The following is a 27168-nucleotide window of genomic DNA, read 5'->3' on the forward strand; positions in this document are numbered from 1 at the left end:
ATGAAAATGTGCTGTACAAATAAATTTGAATTGTTTTGCTTTCATAGTAACATGTAATTATAAGTCATATGGCAAGAACAACATAAATTGTCAAATTTGTCCGGGGACACTGACATGCTATGACAATAGCATGACAATGTAATCCTTGCAGATTTATGAAAAATATTTATTCATATTTCAACCTCAGCTGCAGGACCTCTCTCGTCATTGTTTGTGATCACTTTTCATTCATGCCTGTAATAAAACTTTGTGATTAGACCAACATTAAGACCATTATCTGATAAATATTCATAAAAGCTTTTCCCATTTTGAAAATAAAGGCTCTTTCTAGGCAGGTTTTGGATGTACAAGTGTATTGTTAAACATAACACCTCCCACATGAAGGTTAAAAACCCCCAGAGAACTGTCACAGCTTCTCTGCTGGACTAGTATCACACCGGCAAAGCAAAGATTTTCTTCTATATACAAAAGGATAATGTGGAATTTATCACAACATATTTAAAAATCAAGTTTACTACACTTGACACTTGAACATTTTCATCCTTTAAACACCTTGAAACTCAACGTCTCTACTTCCTTGTTTGTTAAGTATATATAGAGAGGGGGGCGGGGGAGATGGTGGGCAGGGGTGGAAGGAGCAGGGAAGGGGTGGCAGGGAGGTGAAGGGATGGTTGTGAAAATGTGGCTCGCATTATACGGACTTCCTTACTAAGTTAGCGTTAGCATTTAGCTAACTGTTGTCTACACAGTTTCCATGTGTTACAGGCTTTGTTGGGTGTGTATTAATGTTGTGTATCGTCCCTTGAAGAGTGAGTGTTTGTGAGTCTTTCATATATAAACTGTAAAGATGTTTATTTGTCCATTGTTAAATATGGTGGTCCAAAATGGCTGCCTCTGTAACCGGTGTAGTTTTGCGGTCTGTGTTGTGAAGAATTCGCCATACGATGAATATCTTTTGGAGGTAGTCACTGTTTATTTCTGACACAAGGCAAGTGAAAGAAAACTCCCATCAGCATGTTAAACACAGGGAAACATGCCCTCTATAAAATAAACATGTACAGCTTGTCAAATTTAGCATGATAATCTCCATATTAGCATAATGACAATGCTAAACAATACAGAAATCACACAAGCGCACATCACGTACCTCTCCCACAACATGCAGCAGCATAAGGGGAGAGGTGAGGACAGACACGGGCACCCCAAAAGTGAACATGGGGGACAGAAAATCATGAAGGTTCCACATGACAACTTAACCTGCCGTGTCAGGGTAAAATATAAAAATAAAAACTTAAAACATAAATTTTGTGTAATTATAAAATGAAAATGCAAATAAAATAAATATCAGGTATTTAATAAATTGCAGTACCTTAAAAAATGTACTGTAGCAACTGACCCTGTTACACCTCTGTAGAGCTGACTCAACTCTTGAGCAGTGTTGGGCAAGTTACTCTGTAAATGTAATCTAGTTGCTGATTAATCCTTGAAAAACGTAGTGAAATTACAGAACTAATTATTATTATTTATTATTTTTTACAAAAGTAACAACTTTGTCAATATCGTCAAGTAATTCTGAAAATACATACTTTGTCATGTGAAAACATTGGAAAACAGATCAAGTATCTCCCTGTTTGTCTTTTACTTTATCACTTACAAATCTTTTAACTAGTGTTTCCGCATATTCCATCATCATCTCAAAAATAAAGTAAGAAATTCAAGTATTATAAGGCGTTAAATTACAGCGTCACTGAAAACTAATCTCAATACAGTAATGCATTGCTGCCCAACATTTCTACTGATATAATGCTGAGTTCCATTAACATTGGAACTTCGGAGGTCGGAAATGGGAGTGACATCATTTCAGACTATTGCAGACATCTGAAAACTAATGAATACTAAATAATAAAACATTCATAAAGCAATACAGACTATTACAATTGCATATGTATAAGCATAAACATAACGTTGTGTCAAGTTCAGCTCTGTGTTTCCATGCTACAGAACTTTGGCAACCATATTCTGTAATGGTCTGAGTTGTGGTTGCAGTGACAGTTTTAAAAGCAAAATGCTGCTGTTGTATATATGTTCCATGAATCCCCTTTAAATGTCCTGCACAAGGAGGCCCTGAAATGTTTTGTTACCCAAACCTGACTTCTCTAACTCACAAAGACAGTAACTATAGTTACCATCACCTGTGAGGTTTGCCGTTGATGACAACACTGGTGAGTAAACTTATAATGTGTTGTAGTTACTGTTATAAAGTCTTCACACAGTTGTTGCTCACTGTGCTGCACGTAGCACAGCAGAAAACAGTGACCGTGAACCACTTTTCAAGAACGGTTTGGTAAACTGAGTGTTGTGTATTTGGATTTAGTGTATTTGAGACACTTAAATGATGCACATGTTTTCATCATCACTTTTAACTAGTTGATTCAAAATGACATTTATTGAGCTCTTGAATTATTCTAGATCTTTTGTTGGAGCTAAATGACTCGCATCTGTGTATCTTTAAAAATGCATATTTAGCTTTAACTGAAAAGTACAATAAATGGCAGCCAATGACTCTTCAGTGCGCGTGATCAATGAAAGGGTCATTATAGTTCAGTTTTTCATAACACTTTTCCTTTGCATCAACTTTTTGCTGATCACAGTCTTTTTCATGAAAGATTTCTTCTACACAACCATGCGCTACATCTTCTTTGCCCTAACTCTCATGTCTGATTGTGTTATATTACTCATGACTAATGTTCTGCTCATTTTAGCGTTCTTTGGATTCACCATGCCTATGTCGTTGTGCCTTATTGTGTATTTGGCTGTGTCTTTATACACTTTTGTCACTCCGGTGACTCTGACAGCGATGACGCTGGAGCGCTTTGTGGCCATTTGCATGCCACTGCGACACGGAGAGCTGTGCTCGACACGCAGCGCACTGCACTGCATCCTCATCATTCACGGCATCAGCGCTCTGCCAGATGTGGTTGTTCTCTCCATCTTCTTTGTATCTGCAAGCCACAGCTACTACACCCAGAGCAGTGAGTGCTCTGTGGAGAAGTTCATCCTCCATACCTGGCAGGGTCATCTTCGGTCTGCAATAAGTCAGTTTTACTTCCTGACCATGTGTATCGTTATCATGTTCTCATACTTTAAAATAATGAAGGTGGCCAGAGCTGCATCAGGACAGAACAGAAAGTCGACATGGAAAGGCCTCAGAACTGTGGTTCTTCATGGCTTTCAGCTGCTCCTCTGTCTTTTCCAGCTGTGGTGTCCTTTAATTGAAGCTGCTGTGCTTCAGATTAACCTGATGCTCTACATTACCGTCAGGTACTTTAACTACATCATGTTCATTCTTTCTCCAAGGTGTTTGAGTCCTCTCATTTATGGGCTCAGGGATGAAAAGTTTTCTGTTGCTCTGAGAAGCTTTGTTATTTGTGGTTTGTATAAAAAACAATCGTCAAAACTGTGAATGAAAATGTTGTACATGTTGTAAATGCTGTACAAAAACATTTGAATTGTGTTGGTTTCATAAAAACTTGTAATTCTCTATTGTAAAACGTCCAAGGACACTGACATGCTGAAAATGTAATCCTTGCAGATTTATGAACAATATTTGTTGATATTTCAACCTCAGCTGCAGGACCTCTCTATCTCGTTATTGTTTGTGATCATTTTTCATTCATGTCTATAATAAAACCTTGTGATAAGACCAACATTTAAGACCAATTTTTGATATTTATTCATAAAAGTTTTACCCATTTCGAAAATAAATGCTCTTCCAAGGCAGGTTTTGGATGTACGTGAGTATTGTTAAACATAATGATTCCATTACTCTTTGAGTTGTCATCTTAACAGCAAAACTTCTCACATGAAGTTTAAAAAAACCTTCAGAGAACTGTCACAGTTTCCCTGCTGGACTAGTATCACACCCGCATGGCAAGATTTCTTATCTCAAATTATTGATCTTTATATTACAATAAGCACTCGCCTTGTACTACTTATTACGTCTTATTTTGTCATGGCTATGAAAGGTGGCATATTTAAAGTGTATTGCTGCCACAGCAGAGAAATAAAAACAGATAAGTATCATGTTATAACGTGATAAGTTTACAGTAAGAACACTATATGCATGTTACAACATGCAGTTATCCTCAAAAAACAAAACATGCACATTTTTTCTTTTAATATCGGCAGAAGGTTTCACATTTTCAGTCATACAAGTTTTTCGTTTGAAAATAAAAAGCAGTCATTTGAAAAATCACATTGTGATTTAAAAACTCAAAACATTAGTCACATGCAAATCAGGAAAAAAGGTATGTTAAAATCAGACAATATTACAGTTAGTTTAGTAGACAGCAGCATAAACGTCTCTCTCCATTTACGTTTACATTTAAGCACTTAGCAGATGCTCCAAAAGCGACTTACAAAAGAGGAATAAGCTGCATAGAAGAAGTCTTGGAAGGAACTCTTATCAATAGGAACAGTGGACTGATAGAGGGTGAGAGTGTCGAGGTGGGTGCAAGTGCAGGGGGAGGGGGTAGGGTAAGTGCTAGGACTGGAGATGCTCTTGGAAGAGCTTCTTGAAGATAGACAGGGACCTAACTCAGTAGGTTATTCCACAGCGTGGAACGACACTAAAAAGAGTCTGGATTGTCTTGTGCGGGGTGTTGGCACCGCCAGACGACAATCCTTTGATGAACGGAGTAGTCGAGGGGTAACATAAGCATTTAGGAGAGCATTTATGTAGGTGGGAGCAGACCCATGAAGCTCTTTGTAGGTTAGTATCAGTGATTTGAATTTGATGCTGGCAGCTAAGGGTAGCCAGTGGAGCTCAATGAACAGAGGGGTGACATGTGCCCTTATAAGCTGATTGAAGACCAGGCACGCAGTCATGTTCCGGACCATCTGTAGTAGTTTCAAAGTCAAGGAAGGAGATGACCAGAGCCTGTACCAGGAGCTGGGTAGCCTGATTTTTTTTAAATTGAAGAGTGCAAAGTGACATGACCAAGCAACAGAAGCAACCTGATCTGTAAAGGTCAACTGGTCATCAATCATGACACCCAAGTTTTTTGCTATCTTGGAATGAGCCAGAGATAGGGAGTCGATGTTATGATGTATTGATGGCTTGGCCTGGAAGACCAGCAGTTCAGTTTTGGTGAGGTTTAGCTGGAGGTGATGGGCTTTCATCCATGCAGATATGTCAGAGAGACAATCTGAGATTTGTGATGAGACCGTGTGGTTGTCAGGTGGGAATGACAGATACAGCTGGGTATCATCAGCAGTGATATGAGAAGCCATGAAAGCGGATGATCTGGCCCAGCAAGGTGGTGTATATGGCAATGAGGAGAGGCCCCAGCGCTGAGCCTTGGGGCACCCCTGTGGCAAGGCTGTGTGGTGAAGCTGTGTGACCTAGCCAGGACACATTGAACACTGAGGTAGGATTCGAACCAGTGATGCCCATGTTTAAGAGAATGGACAATAGGATATGGTAAAAACCATGTCAAATGCTGCTGATAGGTTGCGCAGGATGTGTACTGAGGACTTAGTAACCACTCTGGCTTCTTTTAAGGCTTCTGTCCCAGACAACAGAGCCGTTTTAGTGGAGTGGTCACTTTTGAAGCAAGATTGGTTAGGGTCAAAGAGATAATTTCGGGAGAGGAACTGAATGACCTGCTTGAACACCGCCCTGTCTTAGACTTAGACTTAGACTTCCTTTTATTGTCATTGCACAGAATACACAGCAGTGAAAACTGGCAACGAAATTTCGTTGCTTGGCAGCAGATAAGAAACCAACACATAGCATTGAATTTTTGTCACTTCTGAGTTTTTGATGGGAAATGTCTTTTATCTTACTGTAAATGTCTATACATGTATCCAACTTTTTCAGCCTAACTATGATTAATAAAAAATAAATAAGTGTTTTATGTATATAAATATATATATAAAAATAGTGCAAAAACTGTAAGCAGCAATATGTAAGCAGCAATATGAAAAGAAAAAAAAAAGTTAAATATTGCACAGATAGTGTCGGGAAGGGGGGGGGGACTGCTAAATTGTTATTTGGAATTTAGCAGTCTGATGGCCAGCGGAAAGTAACTGTTCTTGAGTTGGTTTGTTCTGCAGCGGATGCTGCGGAACCTCCTGCCAGACGCCAGCAGGGAGAACACAATGGTCTTAGAGAGGAAAGGGAGGAGAGAAAACAGCCGATAGTTTTCCACCTGAGTTTCCTGACAGTACATCTTCTTACAGTTCGTCAAGGTTCTCACACAAGGCAGAGAGAACCAGAATTGTGGAGAAATATCAACAATCTCACGGTTACAAGGCCATTTCAAGAGATCTTGGTGTTCCTTTGTCCACGGTGCGCAACATAATCAAGAAGTTTAAAACCCATGGCACTGTAGCAAATCTACAAAGGAGTATTAGGGCCAGCCAAAAAAAAAAAAAAAGAGCACAAAGGGAAAAAAGCAGGCAAAAAAAAAAAAATAGAAAAGTCAGGCATAAAAATAAATTAATTTAGAAAATATCAAAGTACTATAGTTGATGGCCATGGCTGCCTCTACAGACGCGTCGATTAAGTGGTACTTCAGAATCGGCTATAATAATAAGGAAATTCTCTCTCTTTTGGCTCATAAACACGGTGTGGTGATAAGTATTAGGACGCTGAAGAGACTGTGTCGGAAACTTGGTTTGTTCAGGAGGATAAACCATACAAACTTGGAGGAGGTGGCCACATTCATACAAAATGAAATAGCTGGAACTGGGCAGATGCAGGGATACCGATGGTTGCACCTGCGTGCGATCCAGAGCGGGTATGTTGTATCACAAGATACGATAAGGAAACTGATCGAGTTGCTTGATCCTGTCGGTGTGGAGCTCAGAGAGATGTGGCGTCTGAGACACTGTCATGGAGCCGTCAGTCGCTTGTCGCTTTGTTGTGGTACGTGGTCAAGCCTTTGCAGTTTGTTTGTTTTCTTGTGCTGGATTTATTTATTTTTTTTTTTTTGGCTGACTTTTTTTTTCTTGTGCCGCCTTTTTTTGCCTCACCTTTTTTTTTTTCTTGTGCCGGATTTATTTTTTATTTTTTGGCTGGCCCTAATACTCCTTAGTACAAATCTCCCTGGACGTGGTTGAAAGAGAAAAATGTATGTAAGGTTGCAACGCAGGATAGTCCAAATGGTGTATAAGCAGTCCCGATTAACTTCCAAACATATTGAAGCTGTCCTGCAAGCTCAGGGTGTATCAGTGTCAGTGCAAACTATCCGTCGTTGTTTGAATGAAATGAAACACTCTGGAAGGAGGCCCAGGAGGACCCCACTGCTGACACAGAGACACAAACAAGCTAGACTGCAGTTTGCCAAAATGTACGTAAGCCAAAATCCTTCTGGGAAAATGTCTTGTGGACAGATGAGACCAAGGTAGAGCTTTTTGGTAAAACACATCATTCTACTGTTTACCGAAAACGGAATGAGGCTTACAAAGAAAAGAACACTATACCTACAGTCAAATATGGTGGAGGTTCAAAGATGTTTTGGAGTTGTTTTGCTGCCTCTGGCACTGTGTGCAAGGCATCATGAAATCTGAAGATTACCAAGGGATTTTGGGTCGCAGCGTAGGGCCCAGTGTCAGAAAGCTGAGGTGCGTCCGAGGTCATGGGTCTTCCAGCAGGACAATGACCCCAAACATACCTCTAAAAGCACACAGAAATGGATGAAAACAAAGCGCTGGAGGGTTCTAAAGTGGCCAGCAATTAGTCAGGATCTTAAAGATAAACATGTGTATAACAAAATGTGTAATTGGCAATCATTTTCTGAGAGAAATGGTGCATTTTCTGGAAAAAATCCAGGGGTGCCAACACTTTCAGCCATGACTGTATGTTACATGAATCCCCTTTAAATGTCCTGCACAAAGAGGCCCTGAAATAACTTGTAACCCAAACCTAATGTAAACAGTGAGTGAGGAAAAAACTTACCAACTCACAAAGACAGTAACTATGGTTACCGCCAGTTTGACACCTGCCATATACCATACTGTGTAGTTTTCTTTCAAAGGTATGTTGTGTAAAAATGAGCAACATTTATGAGTGGAGAAATTATTTAGCCTTCAGTGAGATTTAAAAAGGTGATGTTTAGTTGATCTTTTGTGGTCTGTTGCTAAAAATATGACTGCCTCTGCAGACTTGACTCACCAACACTTAAATTGAATAGTAAAGTTAACAAGTACCAGCCCACTATAAGCACTGAAGAACTTTTCTCTCACCCAAAAGACAGTAACTATAGCTACCAACACCTGTGAGGTTTGTCGTTGATGACAACACTGGTGAGTAAATTTGTGATGTGTTGTAGTTACTGTTATAAAGTCTTCACACACTGTTGTTGCTCACTGTGCTGCACAGAGCTCAGCAGAAAACACTGACTCTGAACCACTTTTCAAGAACGATTAGGTCAACTGAGTGTTGTGTCTTTGGATTTATTGTATTTGAGACACTAAGATTATGCACGTTTCATCATCACTTTTAACCAGTTGATTCAAACTGACATTTATTGAGCTCTTGAATTATTCTAGATCTTTTGTTGGAGCTAAATGACTCGTATCTGTGTATCTTTAAAAATGCACATTTTACTTAAACTAAAAATTACAGTAAATGGCAGCCAATGACTCTTCAGTGCGCGTGATAGTGCGCATGATCAATGACAGGATCATTATAGTTCAGGTTCTCATATCACTTTTCCTTTGCATCAACCTTTTGCTGATCACAGTCTTTTTCATGAAGGATTTCTTCTACACAACCATGCGCTACATCTTCTTTGCACTGACTCTCATGTCTGATTGTGTGATTTTAATCCTGAGTAATGTTCTGCTCCTTTTCTCTTATTTTGAATTCACCATAAATATGTCATTGTGTCTTATTGTGTACGTGGCTTTGTCTTTATACACTTTTGTCACTCCGGTGACTCTGACAGTGATGACGCTGGAGCGCTTCGTGGCCATTTGCATGCCACTGCGACACGGAGAGCTGTGCTCCACACGCAGCGCTCTGCACTGCATCCTCATCATTCACGGCGTCAGCTCTCTGCCCTGCGTGGTTTTCCTCTCCATCTTCTTCGCTTCTGCGAGCCACAGGTTTTACACCAAAAGCGACATGTGCTTTGCAGAGAAGTTCATCTTCCACACCTGGCAGGGTCACCTTAGGTCTGCAATAAGTCAGTTTTACTTCCTGACAATGTGTATCGTTATCATGTTCTCATACTTTAAAATAATGAAGGTGGCCAGAGCTGCATCAGGACAGAACAGGAAGTCGACATGGAAAGGCCTCAGAACTGTGGTTCTTCATGGCTTTCAGTTGCTCCTCTGTCTTTTCCAGCTGTGGTGTACTTTCATTGAAGCTGCTGTGCTTCAGATTTACCCGATGGTCTACGTTAATGTCAGGTACTTTAATTACATTATGTTCATTCTTTCTCCGAGGTGTTTGAGTCCTCTCATTTATGGCCTCAGGGATGAAAAGTTTTTTTTTGCTCTGAGAAGCTTTGTTCTTTGTGGTTTGTATAAGAAACAATTGTCAAATTAATTGTGATTGACCTGTGAAAACTACAGAAAAAAACATGTATGTACACACTGAGTTACAAATACATTTCAATTGTCTTACCATCATAGAAACATGTCATTCATTCATTTATGCCGTATAAAACCCATAAATGCTCAAATATATGAGTCCGATGACACTTGAAGCAATGAAAACCTAATCCTTACAGATTTATGAACAATATTTGTTCATATTTCAACCTCAGCTTCAGGACCTCTCTCTTGTCATTGTTTGTGATCACTTTTCATTCATCACTGTTATGAATATCTATTGATTGTACTAACCTTTAGAACATTTTCTAAGATGTATATTCATAAAAATTGTAACTGTCTTGAAAATAAATGTTTATCCATGCCAGGTTATGGATGTATGTGTATATAATATTAAATACAATGAAATCCATAGCCGTGAGTGCTTTGTTGAGGCCCTTCCTCAGATATTTATATTCGTAGGACACATAATTCACTTATCTTTTGATTATGTTTCTTTGCTTAAGACTTATTGATATGCTCCTTGGTGATGAAGCCAAATACAAATTGATTAAATCAGTAATTTTATTCATTAACAACCATCCCCCAAATGAGTTCCTCTTGTTTATTGTTCCCATATACCAGGGTTGTCAAACTCAAATGACCTGAGGGTCAATGAGTGTCTAGTCTGGTCAAGAGGGGGCCAGTCTGGAAAGGAAAAGCGGGGAAAAAACCCACACACAACTGTTTAATAGTGGGTGTGGCATTATGAGCTTAAAATTATACCGCAATATTTCCTGATGATATCAAAGTTAAAGCGGGCATATCATGGTCCTATCTCATTTATATGTGCGATATGGAGGTGTACTTAAAAACATGAAGTCCTTTTTTTATGGTAAAAAACGTCCTAGTCGCTACAAATGAGCTGATGTAAATGTCTCATCAATGACGCTCGCGTCAGCCGTGCTGTTTCGGACCAAAACCACACCCACAGAACATGGACTGTCTTGTGATTGGCCACCCAACGAGAGCTTTCCCACTGTCTTGTGATTGGCCAGTTACCTGGAAGTGACGTAATTGGCACGTCAGCTCTCAGATCCGCAGCTGGGTTAGGGTTAGTCTTTCACTGTGACAAGTGAAAGACTGCTGCAGGACGCCTGTAGCTTGGATAACATTGTGGTTACCGAGATCATCAGACTGAGATCGTGTAGCTTAGCGTATAGCCGGCTATCGCTAATGCTAAAAGACAAAACAAGCACACAAAGACAGTTATATACGTATTGTTGGCACTGCTCCTTCCTTTAGGTGAAGTTTGATGCTGTGTCCTGCTTTATATTGCTACTTTCAACAGTAGAAGAAGAACAAGAAGAACTACTCTTGTTGTAGCTGCTGAGCGTATCGGTTGTACGGAGCTCAGCAGAACAAAACTCCAGTAACCAAGACTATCACAACCTGGCCTGAAGATGCGCTTCCTCAACTACAGCACTGTTTCCAGCACACTGACTAGAGTGTCTTCGAACATCAGGACCTGACCGTACACACAGAGGCTGTACTTTCCTACATCAAGTTCTGTATGGGGAATGTAAGAGTGGATAAACGTATCCGAGTGTTCCCCAATCAGAAGCCCTGGATGAACAGCCAGGCCAAGACACTCCTGCAAGACAGAAACACTGCCTTCAGGTCTGGAAACAGAGAACTCTACAAAGCTGCAAGAGCTGACCTGAAGAGAGGAATCAGGAAAGCAAAAGCAGAGCACAGACAGAGGATTGAAAACCACCTCTCTAACAACCCCCGACAGGTGTGGCAGGGAATCCAACAGATCACCAACTTCAGAGGACAGACCAACACAGGAGCATACTCGAGCATCGCACTAGCGGAGGAGCTAAACTCCTTCTTCACACGCTTCGAGACCCCTGCCCAACAGTCTGCAGCCACACGACCCCAGCCGAACCCATCCCCCAGCCCCCTACCACTGACTGTGCAGGCACATGAAGTGAAATGGATTCTAAGCAGGGTGAACCCCAGGAAAGCTTCTGGACCAGATGGTGTTCCAGGGAAGGTGCTCAAGGCCTGCGCTGCACAGCTCTCGCAGGTCTTCACCACAATCTTCAACCTCTCCCTGACACAATTGTTGTGTACAAAACTCACACGAACACACGTTTTGATGTCTCAACCAACACTGCCGTTTTACTTCAGGACGCTGAGCACAGACTCCCGACAAGGGTGTGTGCTAAGTCCACTGCTCTACACCCTCTACACCACTGACTGCAGACCCACCCACTCCAGTAACACCATCATCAAGTTCGCAGACGACACGACAGTGGTGGGACTGATCACGGGGGGAGACGAGTCTACTTACAGGGACGAGGTCCAGAAATTGCAGAGCTGAGGCAATCACAGAAGACAGTTCCCACCCTGCACATCACCTCTTCGACCTGTTACGCTCTGGCAGATGCTACAGCTCCATTGAAACAAGAACAGACTCAGGAACAGCTTCTACCCACAAGCCATCACTACACTGTACACAAACAAACACTGACACACACGCTTATGCTTATCAGAGTTCATATGAGAGTCCAACACTTTGCAGCCCATACTCCTGAGCTTGAAATTTTTGCGACAAAGTTCACATCGTGCCTCATACATGTCTTCATTTCCTTTCCCTGCCGTGGCTCTCAAGTGTAAACTGTCTTTTTCATCTACATTTAAATGACGGTCATTGTCACAGCTAAAAACATGCACACTAAAAATACATAAATGTCTACAAGTCGGGGTATTAAATACAGGTAAAATAAAACATTAAACCTGAAGAGGATGTTGTGAGCCATGCTTCATTATAACATGAGATTAAGTTTTAGGCCGCATGTAATCCATTGGGGAGCTGCATGGGGCCTACGGGCCGTGTGTTCAGCCTATTGTTTTAGATGTACTGCTAGCATCATGCTAACGTTCTTGCTAACGCTAGCTTAGGTAGAACCATAGCTCATGTTTGCGGGTAAGCTCATGTTTGGTGTTTTTTGTTGTTGTGGTTGTTGTTTTTATTGCCAATCTTGCGTTGTAATGTGGAGAGACAATAAGTGAGTCCACATATATCTGTGTGGTTTTCTTTCAAAGGTATGTTGTGTAAAAATGAGCAACATTTATGATTGGAGAAACTATTTAGCCTTCAGTGACATTCAAAAAGGTGATGTTTAGTTGATCTTTTGTGGTCTGTTGCAAAAAATATGACTGCCTCTGCAGACTTGACTCACCAACACTTGAATTGAATAGTAAAATTAAGTTACCAGCCCACTATAAGCACTGAAGAACTTTTCTCTCACCCAAAAGACATTAACTATAGTTACCATCACCTGTGAGGTTTGTTGTTGATGACAACATTGGTGAGTAAATTTGTGATGTGTTGTAGTTACTGTTATAAAGTCTTCACACATAGTTGTTGCTCACTGTGCTGCACAGAGCTCAGCAGAAAACACTGTGACTGACTGTGAACCACTTTTCAAGAACGGTTGGGTAAACTCTTTGGACCTTTTCTATTTGAAACACTAAACTGATTCACATGCTTTCATCATCACTTTTAACCAGTTGATTAAAAATTACATTTATTGAGCTCTCGAATTATTCTAGATCTTTTGTTGGAGCTAAATGTCTCTTATCTGTGTGTCTTTAAAAATTCACATTTTACTTTAACTGAAAACTACAGTAAATGGCAGCCAATGACTCTTCAGTGCGTGTGATCAGTGACAGGATCATTATAGTTCAGGTTCTCATATCACTTTTCCTTTGCATCAACTTTTTGCTGATCACAGTCTATTTCATGAAGGATTTCTTCTACACAACCATGCGCTACATCTTCTTTGCACTGACTCTCATGTCTGATTGTGTGTTTTTAATCCTGAGTAATGTTCTGCTCCTTTTCTCTTATTTTGAATTCACCATAAATATGTCATTGTGTCTTATTGTGTACGTGGCTTTGTCTTTATACACTTTTGTCACTCCGGTGACTCTGACAGTGATGACACTGGAGCGCTTCGTGGCCATTTGCATGCCACTGCGACACGGAGAGCTGTGCTCCACACGCAGCGCTCTGCACTGCATCCTCATCATTCACGGCGTCAGCTCTCTGCCCTGCGTGGTTTTCCTCTCCATCTTCTTCGCTTCTGCAAGCCACAGGTTTTACACCAAAAGCGACATGTGCTTTGCAGAGAAGTTCATCTTCCACACCTGGCAGGGTCACCTTAGGTCTGCAATAAGTCAGTTTTACTTCTTGATCATGGTTATCGTTATCATGTTCTCATACTTTAAAATAATGAAGGTGGCCAGAGCTGCATCAGGACAGAACAGGAAGTCGACATGGAAAGGCCTCAGAACTGTGGTTCTTCATGGCTTTCAGCTGTTCCTCTGTCTTTTCCAGCTGTGGTGTACTTTCATTGAAGCTGCTGTGCTTCAGATTTACCCGATGGTCTACGTTAATGTCAGGTACTTTAATTACATTATGTTCATTCTTTCTCCGAGGTGTTTGAGTCCTCTTATTTATGGCCTCAGGGATGAAACGTTTTTTTTTGCTCTGAGAAGCTTTGTTCTTTGTGGTTTGTATAAGAAACAATTGTCAAATTAATTGTGATTGACATGTGAAAACTACAGAAAAAAACATGTATGTACACACTGAGTTACAAATACATTTCAATTGTCTTACCTTCATAGAAACATGTCATTCATTCATTTATGCTGTAAAAAAAAAACCATAAATGCTCAGATATATGAGTCTAATGACACTTGAAGCAATGAAAATGTAATCCTTACAGATTTATGAACAATATTTGTTCATATTTCAACCTCAGCTGCAGGACCATCACTTTTAATTCATTACTGTTATGAATATCTTTTGATTGTACTAACCTTTAGAACATTTTCTAAGATGTATATTCATAAAAATTGTAACTGTCTTGAAAATAAATGCTTATGCCAGGTTATGGATGTATGTGTGTATAATATTAAATACAATGAAATCCATAGCCGTGAGTGCTTTGTTGAGGCCCTTCCTCAGATATTTTATCAAGTTTATATTCGTAGGACACATAATTCACTTATCTTTTGATTATGTTTCTTTGCTTAAGACTTATCGATATGCTCCTTGGTGATGAAGCCAAATACAAATTGATTAAATCAGTAATTTTATTCATTAACAACCATCCCCCAAATGAGTTCCTCTTGTTTATTGTTCCCATATACCAGGGTTGTCAAACTCAAATGACCTTAGGGTCAATGAGTGTCTAGTCTGGTCAAGAGGGGGCCAGTCTGAAAAGGAAAAGTGGGGAAAAAACCCACACACAACTGTTTAATAGTGGGTGTGGCATTATGAGCTTTAAATTATACCGCAATATTTCCTGATAATATCACAGTTAAAGTGGCCATAGCATGGTCCTATCTCACTCCATACTGAGATATGGAGATGTACTTAAAAACATGAAGTCATTTTTTTATGGTAAAAAACCTCCTAGTCGCTGATGTAAAAGTCTCATCACTGACGCTCTCGTCAGCCGTGCTGTTCCGGACCAAAACCACACCCACAGAACATGGACTGTCTTGTGATTGGCCACCCAACGAGAGCTTTCCCACTGTCTTGTGATTGGCCAGTTACCTGGAAGTGACGTAATTGGCATGTCAGCTCTCAGATCCGCAGCTCCCCCTCTGGAAAAGCAGATGCACCGCTAGCAATTATCAAAACATTGAGTAATGCCGTAATCCCTTACACATGACTTTGATCCAGAGTCAGAAGACACTGTGACAAGTGAAAGACTGCTGCAGGACGCCTGTAGCTTGGATAACATTGTGGTTACCGAGATCATCAGACCGAGATCGTGTAGCTTAGCGTATAGCCGGCTATCGCTAATGCTAAAAGACAAAACAAGCACACAAAGACAGTTATATACGTATTGTTGGCACTGCTCCTTCCTTTAGGTGAAGTTTGGTGCTGTGTCCTGCTTTATATTGCTACTTTCAACCGTAGAAGAAGAACAAGAAGAACTACTCTTATTGTAGCTGCTGAGCGTATCGGTTGTACGGAGCTCAGCAGCTACAATGAGAGTAGTTCTTCTTCTTCTACGGTTGAAAGTACGTCACCGGATGTGCCTGGACTCTAGTGCCCGTACTAGGAGGCGCTGCTGTTCAGAGGAGTGGTGAAATTAGCTAGTGACATAACTAGTCATGGAAGTGCCGTTCCGCTTAGTAGAGCTCAAGAAAACAATCAAACCCTGCGCTCTCAGCAGTGGCTGAACTGATTGTTATGGACTTTTAGGGCTTCATAAACGAGGTAATGACGCAGATAGTGTCGGCGCCGGTAGGCAGCGGAAAGAGAGGAAGCAGAAGCGAGGCTGCCGGTCTGGACTGCTAGCCAGACTGAGGAGGAACCCACACAAGCCTCCCCTCCCGAGTATGTTTCTCACAAAGGCACGATCCTTGATCCACAAAATGGACGAGCTGGAACTACTCACCGAGAGCAATGGATATGTTTGAGACTGCTGTGTTTCCATCATATCTGAAACCTGGCTTCACCCGCTGATCCCCGATGCCGCCATGCAGCTAGCAGGCCGCTCCATGCACCGATGGGACCGCAACAAAGACTCCGGTAAGAGCAGAGGTGGTGGCCTGTGTATTTACGTAAACAACGATTGGTCTAAAAACAACATAGTCACACTTAGGCCAGTCAGACCACCTCTCTCTGCTCCTCACCCCTGCATACACACCTCTAAGAAGAAGCAAAACTCCAGTAACCAAGACTATCACAACCTGGCCTGAAGATGCGCTTCCTCAACTACAGCACTGTTTCCAGCACACTGACTAGAGTGTCTTCGAACATCAGGACCTGACCGTACACACAGAGGCTGTACTTTCCTACATCAAGTTCTGTATGGGGAATGTAAGAGTGGATAAACGTATCTGAGTGTTCCCCAATCAGAAGCCCTGGATGAACAGCCAGGTCAAGACACTCCTCAAAGACAGGAACACTGCCTTCAGGTCTGGAAACAGAGAACTCTACAACGTTGCAAGAGCTGACCTGAAGAGAGGAATCAGGAAAGCAAAAGCAGAGCACAGACAAAAGATTGAAAACCACCTCTCTAACAACCCCCGACAGGTGTGGCAGGGAATCCAACAGATCACCAACTTCAGAGGACAGACCAACACAGGAGCGTACTCGAGCATCGCACTAGCGGAGGAGCTAAACTCCTTCTTCGCACGCTTCGAGACCCCTGCCCAACAGTCTGCAGCCACACCACCCCAGCCGAACCCAGCCCCCAGCCCCCAACCACTGACTGTGCAGGCACATGAAGTGGAACGGATGCTAAGCAGGGTGAACCCCAGGGAAGCTTCTGGACTGGATGGTGTTCCAGGGAAGGTGCTCAAGGCCTGCGCTGCACAGCTCTCGCAGGTCTTCACCACAATCTTCAACCTCTCCCTGACACAATCCATCATCCTTGCTTGCCTGAAATCATCCACCATCATCCCAATCCCTAAGAAATCAACCGCCGCCACCAACAAGGACTACCGCCCAGTCGCACTCACACCCATCATCACCAAGTGCCTGGAACGGCTGGTCCTAACCCACATCAAGACCTGCCTCCCCCTCCCTCCCTTGACCCTCACCAGTTCGCCTACAGAGAAAACAGGTAGACAGAGGATGTAATAGGCATCACACTCCACACCGCGCTGAGCCACCTGGAACACCTGGAGAGCTACGTCAGGTGCTCTTCATCTTCATCGACTTCAGCTCAGCCTTTAACACAATCATCCCTGACATCCTGATCAGCAAACTATCTGACCAGGGACTCCCCCCACCCACCTGCTCCTGGATCAAGGTGTTTCTCACAAACCGACCCCAGACGGTCAAACTGGGTCACCACCTTTCCTCCACCCGGACGCTGAGCACAGACTCCCGACAAGGGTGTGTGCTAAGTCCACTGCTCTACACCCTCTACACCACTGACTGCAGACCCACCCACTCCAGTAACACCATCATCAAGTTCGCAGACGACACGACTGCTATAATTACGTTGTACATTGTGCAATGACAATAAAAAGGATTCTGATTCTGATTCTGAGATACACACAAAAATGCAGCGTTAATTGGCACTTGATCACAGGGTATCTGCACATCTTTTAGAACCAATATTAATGACTTTATATGACCTTTTTAAGACCTCAAAAAGCAAGAATTAAGACCATTACTGGGGAAAAAGAAGTGTCACGTACAGCGTTACGACGACTGGTAGCAGCAAACAACTCTATCGGCAGTGTAGTTTGTTGAGTGCCAGCGAAGTGCTTATGCTTATCAGAGTTCATATGAGAGTCCAACACTTTGCAGCCCATACTCCTGAGCTTGAAATTTTTGCGACAAAGTTCACATCGTGCCTCATACATGTCGCTGCATTTTTTCAGCCAGCCATGGTATTTTTCCTTTTCCAGCCACCTTTCGTTAAATTTACATTTGCCCATAGTTCACCTCCATTTCTCGTCTTCATTTCCTTTCCCTGCCGTAGCTCTCAAGTGTAAACTGTCTTTTTCATCTACATTTAAATGATGGTCATGGTCACAGCTAAAAACGGCACATGCACACTAAAAATACATAAATTAAAAAAGTTGGGGTATTAAATACAGGTAAAATAAAACTTAAACCTGAAGAGGATGTTGTGAGCCATGTTTCATTATAACATGAGATTAAGTTTTAGGCTGCATGTAATCCATTGGGGAGCTGCATGGGGCCTACGGGCCGTGTGTTCAGCCTATTGTTTTAGATGTACTGCTAGCAGCATGCTAACGTTCTTGCTAACGCTAGCTTAGGTAGAACCATAGCTCATGTTTGCGGGTAAGCTCATGTTTGGTGTTTTTTGTTGTGGTGGTTGTTGTTTTTATTGCCAATCTTGCGTTGTAATGTGGAGAGACAATAAGTGAGTCCACATATATCTGTGTGGTTTTCTTTCAAAGGTATGTTGTGTAAAAATGAGCAACATTTATGATTGGAGAAACTATTTAGCCTTCAGTGAGATTCAAAAAGGTGATGTTTAGTTGATCTTTTGTGGTCTGTTGCAAAAAATATGACTGCCTCTGCAGACTTGACTCACCAACACTTGAATTGAATAGTAAAATTAAGAAGTACCAGCCCACTATAAGCACTGAAGAACTTTTCTCTCACCCAAAAGACAGTAACTATAGATACCATCACCTGTGAGGTTTGTCATTGATGACAACACTGGTGAGTAAATTTGTGATGTGTTGTAGTTACTGTTATAAAGTCTTCACACATAGTTGTTGCTCACTGTGCTGCACAGAGCTCAGCAGAAAACACTGTGACTGACTGTGAACCACTTTTCAAGAACGGTTGGGTAAACTCTTCGGATTTTTTGTATTTGAAACACTAAAATGATGCACATGTTTTCATCATCAGTTTTAACTAGTTGATTCAAACTGACATTTATTGAGCTCTTGAATTATTCTAGATCTTTTGTTGGAGCTAAATGACTTGTACCTGTGTTTCTTTAAAAATGCACATTTTACTTTAACTGAAAACCACAGTAAATGGCAGCCAATGACTCTTCAGTGCGCGTGATCAATGACAGGGTCATTATAGTTCAGGTTCTCATATCACTTTTCCTTTGCATCAACTTTTTGCTGATCACAGTCTTTTTCATGAAGGATTTCTTCTACACAACCATGCGCTACATCTTCTTTGCACTGACTCTCATGTCTGATTGTGTGTTTTTAATCCTGAGTGATGTTCTGCTCCTTTTCTCTTACTTTGAATTCACCATAAATATGTCATTGTGTCTTATTTTGTATGTGGTTTTGTCTTTATACACTTTTGTCACTCCGGTGACTTTGACAGCGATGACGCTGGAGCGCTTTGTGGCCATTTGCATGCCACTGCGACATGGAGAGCTGTGCTCCACACACGGCGCTCTGCACTGCATCCTCATCATTCACGGCGTCAGCTCTCTGCCCTGGATGGTTTCTGTCTACATCTTCTTTGCTTCTGCGAGCCACAGCTTTTACACCAAAAGCGACATGTGCTTTGCAGAGAAGTTCATCTTCCACACCTGGCAGGGTCACCTTAGGTCTGCAATAAGTCAGTTTTACTTCTTGATCATGGTTATCGTTATCATGTTCTCATACTTTAAAATAATGAAGGTGGCCAGAGCTGCATCAGGACAGAACAGGAAGTCGACATGGAAAGGCCTCAGAACTGTGGTTCTTCATGGCTTTCAGCTGCTCCTCTGTCTTTTCCAGCTGTGGTGTATTTTCATTGAAGCTGCTGTGCTTCAGATTTACCCGATGCTCTACATTAATGTCAGGTACTTTAACTACATTATGTTCATTCTTTCTCCGAGGTGTTTGAGTCCTCTCATTTATGGCCTCAGGGATGAAAAGTTTTTTGTTGCTCTGAGAAGCTCGGTTCTTTGTGGTTTCTATAAGAAACAATTGTCAAATTAATTGTGTTTGACCAGTAAAAACTACTGAATATAGCATGAGTTACAAATACATTTGAATTGTCTTGCCTTCATAAAAACACGTCAGTTTTGCATTTATGCTGTAAAAACAACATAAATGCTCAAATATATATGTGTCCGATGAGAAAGACACTTCTTTAAATCAATGACAAGGTAATCCTTTCAGATTCATGAACAATATTTGTTCATATTTCAACCTCAGCTGCAGGACCTCTCTCTTGTCATTGTTTGTGATCACTTTTCATTCAAACATTGTACAAACATTAATAACATTTTTTAAGATGTTTATTCATAAAAGTTGTAACTGTCTTGAAAATAAATGCTTATTAATACCAGGTTATGAATGTACATGTGTATTATTTAATATAATGACTCCATCACACTTTAATTTGTCGACAAAATCCATGTATCCTCTCACATGAAGACCTGTCACAGTTTGAAAACCTTTACATTTTTACATTAAGACCGACTTTTGTATTTATAAAAGTTATGCTTGTTTTGTAAATAAATGCACTAAGCCAGGTTTTGAATGTACATGTGTATAATATTATCTATCCATGATCTACCGCTTTATCCTCCACCCGATGGTTATCTAATCCCAATATTGCATGTTTTTGGACTGGGAAGCCAGAGAACCCAGAGAAACCCCCCCCCCCCACACACACACACACAGGGAGAACATGCAAACTCCATGCAGCCAGGCCCTTGTTCTAACTGGGGCTCGAACCAGGGTCTTCTTGCTGCGAAGGCAAGAGTGCTAACCACTACTTGAACCGTGTGGCACGTGCATAATATTAAATATGATGAACTTCATAGCAGTCATTCCTCTGTTGAGGCCCTGCCTCAGATCCTTCATCTGGATTTTGTTTGTAGGACACATTGGCTCGTTGGCTTAGGTGCGCCAATTTTTCTAAATCTTCACATTGTTGCATAATTTTTTCAATGTATATTGGATTTTTTCATTCATTTGATCCTTTTAGAATGAAATTCTTGGATATTTAAGATGGTAGTTTGAGTAAGACATTCCCAGAGTCCCAAAGATTGTACACTACTAATCAAAAACTGAATTGTTTATTTGTTGTGGTCAAGATAATCACAGTCTCAAGAACAGTACATTGATAATGAAAATCAACTACATGCCCACAATGACAAAAACTTAATGATCGGCTCCTTGGTGATGAAACCAAATACAAATTGATGAAATCAGGAAATTTGTTCATGAACAACCTTTCCCTAAAATTTGTTTCACTTGTTTATTGTTCCCATATACTATACCTTGACTTGTTCACCCAGGGAGTCTTTTGATTGCTGCACTTCCTGGTCCAAACATGGCGTGAAAGGTTGGAGCTGGTGAATATTTCAATAGAAAGTTCTCTCCTCACTTGTATTTTCTCTGATTTGTGTTTTAATACGATTCTGTGCCAATCTCCAGACATGTGACAGTTTGAAAGTTTTTAGATGGTACCTAACAAAATGTGTTCAGCCTATTGTTTTAGGTGTATTGAAAATGTTGCTAGCATCATGCTAACGTTCTTGCTAAGCTAGCGTTAGCACTAAGCTAGCTTAGGTAGAACCTTAGCTTGAAGCTTCTGTTTGGGGGTAAGCTCAGGTTTGGTGTTTTTTGTTGTTGTGGTTGTTGTTTTTATTGCCAATCTTGTGTTGTAATGTGGAGATAATAAGTGGGTCCACATATAGCTGTGTCATTTTATTTCAAAGATACAGTGTGTAAAAATGAGCCACTTGTGGGCTGCCTCTGTAGAGCTGACTCACTTCCTGATATAATTCTGGGTTCCATTAACACTGGATTGGAAAAGTAAAATTAAGAAGTGCAGGTACTGTGTACTGGACAATACTGGCCCACTGCAAGCACTGAAGTTCAGCTCTGTGTTTCCGTGTTACGGAACTTTGGCAACTATTTTCTATAATGGTCTGAATTGTGTTTGCAGTTAACAGTTTTAAATACAAAATGCTGCTCTTGTATATATTTTACATACAGTATATCACCTTTAAATGTCTTGTATGTTTCATTACTCAAACGTGATGTAAACATTGAGTAGGGAAAAAACTTCCTCTAACTCACAAATACAGTAACTATAGTCATCATCGCCTGTGAGGTTTGTGGTTGATGACAACAATGGTGAGTAAACTTGTGATGTGTTGTAGTTACTGTTATAAAGTCTTCACATACAGTTGTTGCTCAGAGTGTCACAGGAAACTGCAGCCTCTGGCTCCCAAGCTTTTAATTGTTCTGGATCTGTCTTTTGATCTGAAGGACTTGTACACGTCTGTAGCTGAAAACCACAGTAAATGGCAGCCAATGACTCTTCAGTGCGCGTGATCGATGAAAGGGTCATTATAGTTCAGGTTTTAATATCACTTTTCCTTTGCATCAACTTTTTGCTGATCACAGTCTTTTTCATGAAGGATTTCTTCTACACAACCATGCGCTACATCTTCTTTGCACTGACTCTCATGTCTGATTGTGTGTTTTTACTTCTAACTAACGCTCTGCTCATTTTATCGTACTTTCGTTTTAACATGCATATGTCATTGTGCCTTATTGTGTATGTGGCTGTGTCTTTATACATTTTTGTCACTCCGGTGACTCTGACAGCGATGACGCTGGAACGCTTTGTGGCCATTTGCATGCCACTGCGCCACGGAGAGCTGTGCTCCACACGCAGCGCTCTGCACTGCATCCTCATCATTCACGGCGTCAGCTCTTTGCCCTGCGTAGTTGTTCTCTCCGTCTTCTTTGCTTCTGCGAGCCACAGCTACTACACAAAGGCTATTGTTTGCTCTGTGGAGAAGTTCATCCTCCACGCGTGGCAGGGTCATCTTAGGTCTGCAATAAGTCAGTTTTACTTCCTGGTCATGGTTATCGTTATCATGTTCTCATACTTTAAAATAATCAAGGTGGCCAGAGCTGCATCAGGACAGAACAGGAAGTCGACATGGAAAGGCCTAAGAACTGTGGTTCTTCATGGCTTTCAGCTGCTCCTCTGTCTTTTCCAGCTGTGGTGTCCTTTTATTGACGCTGCTGTTCTTCAGATTAACCTGATGCTCTACGTTAATGTCAGGTACTTCAACTACATTATGTTAATTCTTTCTCCGAGGTGTTTGAGTCCTCTCATTTATGGCCTCAGGGATGAGAAGTTTTTTGTTGCTCTGAGAAGCTTTGTTCTTTGTGGTTTGTATAAGAAACACTAATCACATTTATTGGATGAAAGTGGCTTTGCTTTAATTGTTTTGATCGATTTTGATTGATATTTATTTAATGTGCTTCAAAGTAACCCTAACCCATAGAAAGACAAAAGAATATCCACATTCTCTGTGGTCACCCTTAAGGCTGAAGCTAAAACTTGGTTTTTTTTAGGGCTGCAACTAAGGATTATTTTCATTATCGATTAATCTGTCGATCATGTGTAAAATGTTGATAAATGTTAATCAGTGTTTTCAAAACGTCAAATGTCTTGTTGTCCACAAACCAAAATTACTCAGTTATAATGAGTGGAGAAACTATTTAGCCCTTTTGTGGGCTGCCTCTGTAGAGCTGACTCACTTCTTGATATAATTCTGTGTTCCATTAACACTTACAAGGTGCTTTACAATATAACAAAATTCTCAAAATGATAGCGTGCATCCATGAGATCATGTAAAATGTTAAAAACAAATTTGTCTAGGGGTGTTGCTACTTTTTACAATCAGAGTATGCCATTCCATGAAGATATGTTTACAATATTTGCTAATAATTTATACTCTCTCACGTGATTTCCCTCTTTTTATTATCTTTAATAACCTCTCATGACGAAATAGCTGTTGCTGTTCAAAAAGCTTGTTGTTGTCATGCCAATGAGGTAATTTTTGTTGTGTGATAAAAAATATTACACAACAAGAATTACCTCATTGGTTCCACTTATGTATATTATTTGGGACAGTTAATGGTGCCCAGAGTGCACAGATATCAAGATGAAATTTCATCAGCCACATTGCTGCCCCCTGCTGGAGCCAGCACCCAATTGCTCCTACATCTGCCACAACTGAAAATAAGAATAATAATGATAAAAATGTTTTAAAACAGCTGTTTTTGTTTTATCATAATCCTGTACAGGTTTTCAACATTTCGAAAATTTTCTAAGATGCATATTCATAAAAGTTGTAACTGTCTTGAAAATAAATGTTTGTCTATGGCAGGTTATGGACGTTCGTGTGTATTATTAACTCTAATGACTCCATTACTCTTTGATTTGTCAACTAAATCTGTGTATCCTCTCACATTAAGGTTGAAAATGTTTCGAGATCTGTTACATTTTCTCTGCCAAACTGGTAACACACCTGCATTGCACAACTTAAAGTCTATGATCTATAATCAGTAGTTTGACAGGATAAACACTTCTTCAATCAATCCATGAATGTTTATTTACATAGCACTTTAAAATATCTGCAAGGCAGAAGGTATAAAAACATTCAATAAGTTTGCAGGAGTAAAATATACAATAAAATAAGAATCAATACAATTAGAAAATGTATTATGTAGAGAGGGAACGTGTCACAGTGCTACACATAAATCAGGGTGGAACCTGTTCCATAGGTTAGAAGCAACAACCGCAATGAAACAGTACGTTAAAATCTCTGCTAAAATAAGGAGGAGCAAGGCTGTCAATGGCCTTAAAAGCAAAGAGTAAAATCTCAAAATCAATTCTAAAATGAACCGGTAGCCAATGAAGTTCATATAAAACGGGGGTGATGTGTTCGTGCCTTATCATGTTTGTTAAAAAGAGAGCTGTGTTTTGAATCAGCTGGAGACGCGAAAGGGAAGACTGGCCAAGACCAATGTAAAATGCGTTGCAATTGTCAGGCCTTGAGCTAAAAGTGTGGATTGCTGTTTCCATCTCTTAAGCCCGTGGTATACTTCTATCGCGGACCCTGGTATACTTGCATGCATCAGTCCTGTTGTATCCCACTTGACCATCTGGTGGTGGTACAAATCTGGACGCAGGGCAAAGGATGCAGTTCCTCAGACATGTCTGGTTAGAGAGGCTCATAGCTGAAAGGTCTGTCGGGCAGAGGAGTCTGTTCTCAGCCCGTTCGAGGGTTGCTAGGTCGAGGCTTGGATGACTATCCTTGGTGACTATTTCTTCTGTTGTAGAAATGGTTTCTCTGCTTGGTGAGCAAGTCCAGTTCACGCATGCACTGTCCACGCCATCCAACATGCTCTTTGCCCACAGCTCTATCTGTGCCTGTGCGTTAATGACACAATTTGCGTCGTGTGCCCAAAAAAGCTAGTTTTAACAATAGAATCAATCTGTTTATGAAATGTAAGGCCACTGTCAAAAATAATAAGAGCACAAATCAGCACCAACACTTGAAACGGAAGCATCACACCAAACAAGCACTTTGTTTTACCTTTATTTAAATGGGGGACATTTTGTGAGAGCCACTGTTTAATTTACATTTAATTACATTGAAGCATTTAGCAGACACTTTTATCCAAAGCAACTTACATATGAGGAATAAGCAACATAGAAGTAGTCTTGTAAAGAACCCCACTAGATATGAACAGTGGACTGATAGACAGTGAGAGTGCCAAGGTGTATCCAAGGAGATGCAGGGGAGAGGGTAGGTTAAGTGCTAGGAAAAAAACAAAAATACTCATACTCATACACCTACTCTGACTTTGTCACTCTGCAGAAAAATGTGTTTTATAATTAGGTTTTTAGATCATGTTAAATTCACTCTTGCCTTTGCAGCAAGAAGACCTGAGTTCACCACCCGGTCAGAACAAAGGCCTTTTTTGTTTGCATGTTCTTCCTGTGTGTAACTAGCCCCAACCATTCAAATTTTGGCACCCTTCCCTTGGGGTAGTAGAGTAAAATGGTACAGTACAGTCAGCGCCACCCACGACAGTCAGCTGATTGGGCGACAGAAAAATGTCACTCCCTTGCGATTGGTGTAAATATCCAATGGACGTCTAAGGAGTCTGTTCTCATCTCAAAACTTAAAATCTTTTTGAGACGAGGTGATGTGGTGAGTCACTTTAATATTGTTAAACTTATCATGCCGATCTGAGGTCAACGTCAAAAAAGCTGTACTCTGGAGCTGCAACTGCAATGTGGGCTGCCTTCTTACTTTGTTGATATAAGAAGGTATTTTAATAGAAACATTTAATACACACAGTACATTCATGGCAGATAACAGCTCCATGGCCAGTGGTGGGACTTTGCGCCATTTCGGTGAACGTTTTTACATCGTGCAGTTGCTGGTGTTGATTTTTCTGTGCATCAACTTGTTGCTGATTGTGACCCTTTTCTCAAAGGTCTACTTCTACACAACCATGCGATACATCTTATTCACTGTGACTCTATTGTCTGATACCTTGATTTTATTCATAACCGATGTTATGTTTATCTTTAGCTACTCTCAAGTTAAGATGCCTATCGCCCTGTGTGTTCCAGTCTATATTGTTGTGATTGTGTACACTTTTGTCACACCTTTGACTCTCACAGCCATGACACTGGAGTGCTATGTGGCCATTTGCATGCCCCTGCGCTACGGAGAGCTGTGCACGTCGTGCAGAGCTCGCCACTGCGTCCTCATCATTCACGGCCTCAGCTTTGTACCAATCATTTTTGTCCTCTCCATCTTCTTTGCATCAGCTCCCACAAGCTTGTACTCCGAGCACAGGATATGCTCCATGGATCTATTTGTGTATCTCCGATGGCAGGACAACGCTAAAATGGCTGTGTATCAGTTGTACTTTTTCGTCATGTCTGCCACCATCATCTTCTCCTACATTAAGATCATGAAAGCGGCCAATGCGGCGTCAGGAGAGAATAAAAAGTCGTCGAGGAGAGCGCTCGGAAGAGTGACTCTTCATGGCTTTCACCTCCTTTTCTGTCTCATTCTACTGTGGTGTCCGTTCATGGAGACTGCTGCGCTTCAGACTGATTTAAAGCTTTTTTCAAATGTCAGGTACTTCAATTACATAGTGTTTAATCTCACTCCAAGATGCCTGAGTCCTCTCATTTACGGCCTTAGGGATGAAAAGGTTTTTCTTGCGCTGAAACAAAATGTACCTTTTCAGTTCCACTTTGGACAAAACAGTGTACAGATCAAGAAAATCTGA

The 27168-nt window shown here is 41.0% G+C and overlaps 6 protein-coding genes across 6 annotated transcripts; all 6 read left to right on the plus strand.

Annotated features, from left to right (window-relative positions):
- The first annotated feature begins 2548 nt into the window (after positions 1-2548).
- LOC131462289 (odorant receptor 131-2-like) lies at positions 2549-3463 on the plus strand. Its single transcript, XM_058633347.1, has one exon. It carries the CDS (start codon positions 2549-2551, stop codon positions 3461-3463), a length of 915 nt encoding a protein of 304 aa, XP_058489330.1.
- A 5172-nt stretch (positions 3464-8635) lies between these two features.
- LOC131462290 (odorant receptor 131-2-like) lies at positions 8636-9559 on the plus strand. The gene has a single exon (XM_058633348.1). The coding sequence runs from the start codon at positions 8636-8638 to the stop codon at positions 9557-9559; it is 924 nt and encodes a 307-aa protein (XP_058489331.1).
- Positions 9560-13246: 3687 nt separating this feature from the next.
- LOC131462291 (odorant receptor 131-2-like) lies at positions 13247-14158 on the plus strand. The gene has a single exon (XM_058633349.1). The coding sequence runs from the start codon at positions 13247-13249 to the stop codon at positions 14156-14158; it is 912 nt and encodes a 303-aa protein (XP_058489332.1).
- Positions 14159-19113: 4955 nt separating this feature from the next.
- LOC131462292 (odorant receptor 131-2-like) lies at positions 19114-20025 on the plus strand. Its single transcript, XM_058633350.1, has one exon. It carries the CDS (start codon positions 19114-19116, stop codon positions 20023-20025), a length of 912 nt encoding a protein of 303 aa, XP_058489333.1.
- A 2266-nt stretch (positions 20026-22291) lies between these two features.
- Positions 22292-23252, plus strand: LOC131462994 (odorant receptor 131-2-like). Its single transcript, XM_058634599.1, has one exon. It carries the CDS (start codon positions 22350-22352, stop codon positions 23250-23252), a length of 903 nt encoding a protein of 300 aa, XP_058490582.1. The 5' UTR covers positions 22292-22349.
- A 2974-nt stretch (positions 23253-26226) lies between these two features.
- LOC131462293 (odorant receptor 131-2-like) lies at positions 26227-27168 on the plus strand. The gene has a single exon (XM_058633354.1). The coding sequence runs from the start codon at positions 26227-26229 to the stop codon at positions 27166-27168; it is 942 nt and encodes a 313-aa protein (XP_058489337.1).

The sequence above is a fragment of the Solea solea genome, chromosome 7, assembly GCF_958295425.1.
Source record: "Solea solea chromosome 7, fSolSol10.1, whole genome shotgun sequence".
Lineage (NCBI taxonomy): Eukaryota > Metazoa > Chordata > Actinopteri > Pleuronectiformes > Soleidae > Solea > Solea solea.